This window comes from Gaeumannomyces tritici (assembly GCF_000145635.1).
Source record: "Gaeumannomyces tritici R3-111a-1 unplaced genomic scaffold supercont2.6, whole genome shotgun sequence".
NCBI classification, from domain to species: domain Eukaryota; kingdom Fungi; phylum Ascomycota; class Sordariomycetes; order Magnaporthales; family Magnaporthaceae; genus Gaeumannomyces; species Gaeumannomyces tritici.
The window spans coordinates 2,287,847-2,294,052 of NW_008804550.1; the positions used below are offsets into that span (position 1 = coordinate 2,287,847).

General features: G+C 59.5%; 2 protein-coding genes across 2 annotated transcripts; both read left to right on the top strand.

Moving 5' to 3' along the window:
• Nucleotides 1-1,248: 1,248 nt before the first annotated feature.
• GGTG_11151 (glucose transporter HXT1) lies at nucleotides 1,249-3,988 on the top strand. The gene is made up of 3 exons (XM_009229031.1): nucleotides 1,249-2,494; nucleotides 2,581-3,155; nucleotides 3,253-3,988. The coding sequence occupies exons 1-3, from the start codon at nucleotides 2,002-2,004 to the stop codon at nucleotides 3,859-3,861; spliced, it is 1,677 nt and encodes a 558-aa protein (XP_009227295.1). The 5' UTR covers nucleotides 1,249-2,001; the 3' UTR covers nucleotides 3,862-3,988.
• A 403-nt stretch (nucleotides 3,989-4,391) lies between these two features.
• Nucleotides 4,392-5,701, top strand: GGTG_11152 (hypothetical protein; the record flags this gene model as incomplete). Its single annotated transcript, XM_009229032.1, has 3 exons — nucleotides 4,392-4,695; nucleotides 4,826-5,423; nucleotides 5,506-5,701. 3 exons carry the CDS (start codon nucleotides 4,392-4,394, stop codon nucleotides 5,699-5,701), a joined length of 1,098 nt encoding a protein of 365 aa, XP_009227296.1.
• Between the last annotated feature and the right edge of the window lie 505 nt (nucleotides 5,702-6,206).

The following is a 6,206-nucleotide window of genomic DNA, read 5'->3' on the forward strand; positions in this document are numbered from 1 at the left end:
AANAAAAAAAAAACCCTCCCGAATCCTCGGTCATGCCGTTCGGGGCCTCGAGTTTTCCCAAATATGTCATCAAACAGTCAGCATGGTCGGTGGCAGCCCAGGACGCGTGCCTAATCCGGCAGCATCGCGGCTTGCACCATGGCCTCGTGGCACGCCCCCCTCCCTAGACAACCTCGGACTTTGTCCATCTGAAGCGACCTGTCAGAAAGTCAGTAGCCTTGCGTTTAGAGGCTTGGCTGGCTATTCTGTGTGTAATCTCGACCAAACATGGACATCTTGGTCCCTCCTCCCCTTTTTTTTTTTCTCGTCCCTGCCCATCCCGTTGTCTCCCCAGCCCCCTTCCCCACACGCGAGTTTTCCCCCCGTCACTTGAGCTTACCCCAAGTTTTTGTCAACCTCCATTTTGCACTCGTCTTTTTCCTCTTAGGGCTGGGGTAAATGGAAGGGACCCATGGCTTGTAGGGATTAGCTCCACCACGGCCGAGCCTGAAATTGGCCCAATCTCTTCCAACTTGGGTGCGCGCCCCCCTTGTCGACGGCAGTTGAGAGGAACCATGAACATGAACCCTGAATTTTGCGGCTTTGTTTGGACGTTAAAAGATCGCTAGAGGAGCGGCCCGTCATGTCGATTTTTCAAGTCGCACAAACGTAACCGCCCTCTAATAAAAGATAAAAAATAAAAGTAAAAGTAAAAAGAACCGCCCTCTACAGCACCTCAACTCGCTACTAGGCAAGGTCGGCCACGTCGTGGTATGCGTGCCCATGTGGTGTGGGCAGAGGGCCATCTGCCGACCCCTTCCACCTCCTCGTCTTCCCCAACAGCAAAAAAAAAAAAAAAGCATCTGGTTCGAACAAGAAGACGGGAATGCCGAGGGCTTGGCTGGGGAGGAGGAGGAGAAGCAAGGCTATTATACCGGACTTTGCCCGAGCGACAAGCCATTGACCTCCTTACCAACATCATCTCAGTGGCCGATCTCTGCTGGGCGGTGGGTCCTGCACGCGAGTCGTGGGGACGCCGCAGCGTCGCAGAGGCAGACACACGACCCGCTCTCGGGCTGTGAAGTGCTGTCCGTGAAAGGATGAGAGACGGCAGTCACGACGGAGAAAAGGCACCTAGCACTTGTCGTCCTATCCTACACAGTACCTCCCAGGTGCTATCTTGGATCCCTACCCAGAGGTAGGTACCTAGGTACCACCTACTTACCCACAGTGAGCGTTGGCATCACCATGCACTGGCTCGATCCCTCCCCACGCATAATGCTCGGTGCCGCCTCCGCATACCCCAGCCATGCCCCCCCGGATCCTTGCCTGCTTTTCTTCGTCCGACCCCGTTGTTTCTCTCCCCCCCTCGCAGGGCACGGAAAGTTGACCGTGTCCACCATGATTCAGCCAAGCATCCAAGGTGCAGAGAATTATGAGGAACCTCGTCCGTGTCTTCCGGGGGCCACAAGTGAGAAGCATGGCCGAGGTGGAGGCAAAGGTCGGGGACCTTTCGGGAGGCGCGTCTCCCCACGACCCTCGCTTCCTCCGCATTTTCCAACGAGCTGGCTGGAGCGTCGCAGTCGCCCCATGCTTGGTTTGTGCCCGCTCCAGAGTGCCAACCGGTAAACGCCCGGTCATTTCCTCGGCGGCTTTCCTCTATCGAAACCCCCCCCTGCTACCATGCTCCCACCTTTTGCGACCAAGGCCACTCCCGGGGCCCCTTTTGTGAGCGGAGCCCCACGGCCATCGCGTAGCCGAACCCCATGGAGAAGATCACAGGGATCGAGCCGACAAGATCGCGTGTGGGCTGGACAGCTGGGTGTATCCCTGAGGTGGCCATGTTGATCCCATGATTTCGTCTCGTATATAGGGACCGGCCTGGCCGCAGGTTCCTGACAGCCTACATCTTGGTGACACCTTCTCTTCACTGGCTCCCTTCCCTTCCCACCCATCAGGACTCAGCAAGCCCACCCATCCAGCAAGAAAGGAGCCAAGGATAGTAGCACACACGCAATAGCCATGGGTGGCCAGGAGAGGTCGGTCGGGCACGAGCTCGCGCGGGTGTTGCCCAAGGATGGCAAGAAGTGGTGGCAGAAGCCAGAACACCTGAAACTCAACATCTGCCTTATCCTGCTCATGTTCCTGACGAGCTCCAATGGCTTTGATGGCAGCATTATGAACGGCCTGCTGGCGCTGCCGCAGTGGCGCACCTTCATGTCGGAGCCGAAGGGTGCTTGGCTGGGCTTCATCAACGCCATCTACTCGCTGGGTGCCGCCATCACCTTCCCCGTGGCGGCCATGATCAGCAACAAGTGGGGGCGCAAGCCCGGCATCTGGGCCAGCGTCTTCGTCGCCTTTATTGGCACCGCGGTGCAAGCAGCGGCGCCCAACGAGGGCACCTTCATCGCCGGTCGCCTCCTGATGGGTTTGTCGCAGGGCCTGTCCCTCGGCGGGCCGCTCCTCATCGCCGAGGTCGCGTATCCAACTGAGCGCGCCGTCATCTCGAACTTGTGTAAGTTCTCTACTCTCCTCTTTCCTTCCTTTTATCACTCAAGGTCGAGTGTCGAAAAAACTGACGGGAAATCCGCCTGCTTCTAGACAACTGCGGCTGGTACGTCGGCGCCGTGATCGCGGCCTGGGCCACCTTCGGCACGCGCAACCTCGAGACCTCGGCGGCCTGGCGGATCCCCTCGGGGCTGATGGCGTTGCTGCCCGCGCTGATCATCCCATCCCTCTTAATGCTCGATGAGTCGCCGCGCTGGCTGGTGTCGGTTGGCCGGGTGGACGAGGCTCGACGCAACCTGGCAAGGTCGCACATCGGCTCCGAGGCCGACGTGGACCATCCGCTCATCGTCTTCGAGATGGCCGAGATCGAGCAGACCATCGCGGCCGAGCGCGAGGCCAAGGAGAAAACTTCTTGGAGCGACCTCTGGTCCACGCCCGGCAATAGGCACAGGCTATGGATCTCCATCTCCATCGGCGTCTTCTCCCAGTTTGTGGGCAACGGCGTTGTTAGCTACTACCTGGCCCTTGTGCTCGATTCGGTCGGTATCAGAGGCGTTACCGAGCAGACGCTCATCTCGGCCCTGATGCAAGTCTGGAACCTGTTTTGGTCGTCGGGTGCCGCCTTCCTCATCGACCGTATCGGCCGCAGGCCCCTGTTCCTGGCCAGTGTAAGTACTGCCCAAAGTACTGCCCACATGATGGAGTCGTGCCCCCGTCACGAACCTGCCTTGGCTCGTTGGCTCGTTGGCTAACCACTAGACACAGGGTATCATCATGTTGGTGTCATACATCATCATTACCGGTCTCTCGGGCAGCTTCGCCGAGACGAAACACACGCCTACCGGCCTTGCCGTCGTCCCGTTCCTGTTCGTCTACTTCCTCGGCTACGACATTGCCCTCACGCCGCTCCTGGTGTCGTACCCAGTCGAGATCTGGCCGTATGCCCTGCGCGCGCGTGGTCTTTCGGTGACCTTGGTCACGGCACTCTTCGTGCTCTTCTTCAACACGTTTGTCAACCCCATCGCACTCGATGCCATCTCGTGGAAGTACTACATTGTCTTCGTCGCGGTGCTGGTGGCCTTTGTGCTCAGCGTGTACTTCACCTACCCGGAGACCCGAGGCCGCACGCTCGAGACCATGGCGGAGCTGTTCGACGGCGACAGTGCGGCGGTCGCGCACATCACGGCAGAGGACATGCTGGTCAAGACCAAGGGCGACAACGCGCCTCCCACGTACCCAAAGAAGACTGGCGACGACAATGGACTGGCACCGGTGACGGGCGCCTCGGCCGGCGGCGAGCACATTGAGGAGGTTGCCCGGCTGTCCTCGTCGGATGAGGATCTGAGGAAGAAGCCGGGGAGCGAGAAGCAATAATCGAGGACAGGGTGGTGCATGAGGTCAGAGCAGCTACCTTGGGTGCTGGGGATGGGAGTAAATATGCATTTGTCTTGAAATCTAATGTGAACAAGCCTCCTCATCTGCGAGTTTCTTGGCATCATGGACCCATTTGATGGTTCAGTCCTCTGTTCGCTGTGTTGTGCACGTGCCTGATGACATAAGCACCAAGTAGGTCCTGTGGGTCAGATGGGGCGTTGGGCGGGAAGCTCTCGGCTGGAGCTGATGACGGAATTTCAACGGCTTGGCCTCTTTGGGAATCCGCCTGCCGTCTCCGGGCTGCGACCTCGCGTCTCCACGCTGTATTCTATCCCGCGCTTCAGACCGCACGCAGCTGGCTGCCCTCACATACCCGATACCCGATTAGTTCATAGTCCATAGTCCGGCCCTATCCGACCCCGTTCCTCCTTTCGACGAGATCCCCTCCCTAGATCCCCATGCAGCTTCTGGTGCTGCCACCGCCGTCGTCGTCATCGCCTCCGAGCTCGCGATCCGGTCGCCTAGCAAACATGGCAACCGCCGCCCACGAAACACGCTCGAGCGCGAGGCCGAGGCCACCGCCCAGGGCGACGGCGGCGGCGAGCTTGCTGCTGTGCCTGGCGGCGGCGAGCGGCGTCGCGGCCGCCATGGACTGCAGCCACGTCCAGGCCGACAACCACGAGTTCGACCTGTCGGCCCTCAAGGGGCCGCACAGCGTCGTCACCAGCGTCCTGCACGCCGAGGGCTTCACCAACGTAACCTACACGCTCGACCTGTGCGGTCCCCTCAAGGTCCCCGAAGGTGGCAAGAAGGGGTGTCCAGACGGCACTTGGGGTAAGCCAAGACCCCCTACTCTACCTCTCTCTCTCTCTGTTTCTTACCGTCGCTCCCCGTTTTTCATCCTCTCTTTGATCAACGGGCCAGTCCCGCTAACGCTCCTCCCCAATCCCTTCCTCACCTACAGCCTGCGGAATGTGGCACCACATCGACCCCGACTCCAAGGCCGACGTCCCGCTCGAGCACCGCGTCATCGCGGGCACCGCCGAGGGCCGCGCGCTCGACGAGTCCTTCACGCGCCTGAGCACGTCGGCGAGCGGCAAGGACAAGGGGAAGGAGGGCGTCCGGATCGTGCTGCAGGGCGGCCAGTTCCAGGACCGGAAGCAAAAGGCCGTCGTGGAGCTGCTGTGCAAGGACACGGTCGAGGGGACCGAGGGCGAGATCGACCCGGACAAGGACCTGTCCAAGCCCTCTCCGGCCGAGAAGCCGACCGCCAGCAAGACCGCCACCGTCACCGCCGCGCCGACCGCAGCGGCGCCACACGTCGCCCGTGCCGACGGCGACGACAAGAACAAGGACAAGCAGGTGCCCGTTCAGATCAAGAAGCCCGACGCGGCCCTGATCTGGGAGAGCTACGGGCCGTCCGAGGAGGACCCCGGCAGTGCCGACGCCCTGAAGCTGACGTGGTACACAAAACACGCCTGCGAGAAGAGGTCCGGAGGTGGAGGTGGTGGTGCCAATGACGATAGCAAGCACTGGGGCTTCTTTACGTGGATAGTCATACTGTGGGTGCCTTCTCCCCCTTTTTTTTCTCGTCTGAATCCCCCCCCCATGATCACTGGCTAAACTGAAAAACAAACCCCTTAGCGTGTTTCTCGGCGCGGCCGCATATCTCATCTTCGGCTCGTGGCTGAACTACACCCGCTATGGCGCCCGTGGCTGGGACCTGCTCCCCCACGGCGACACCATCCGCGACGTACCCTACCTCCTCCAAGACTGGGTCAGGAGGCTATTCCAAACGATCCAGGGAGGCGGGAGCAGGGGTGGATACAGCGCTGTCTAGCCCTTGGCTACTCTTTTCTCTCATTTTCTGATTACAAAGACTGGCTGATGATGGAGGGGAGGGGATTGTTGACGCTGGGTTTCTGTTCGTTCTTCAAAGGCGCATCACTGGGGAGATGCGGCATAATCGGGAAACCCGGTTCACGGGACAGGGCGCGCCATGAAGTCTCGATTGGGTTTGGATGACGGCCTCGCGGTGGTGGTGCCAGAGACTCTTCTACACTTGCGTTCTCTGCTCTAGTTGTGCATCCGTCGCTCGTATCCATAGGCAGTCAACTGAAGCCTATTTGGGTCTGTCATGAAACCTCCTAGCACGGCTCCCTTTTCCGTTTCCTGTTTTTTTTTTCTTCATTACTCTGTACTCTATTCACACAGGCCTTCCCCGGTTATTCCCACGCCTTTTATGGCGGGGTGAGATTCCTGTATTTTCTTGCTGTTTCTCGTTTTACACCCACTCTCGGCGTCTGTGTTGTCGGGGGGGGGGGTTTTTTTTTTTTTTTTTTTTT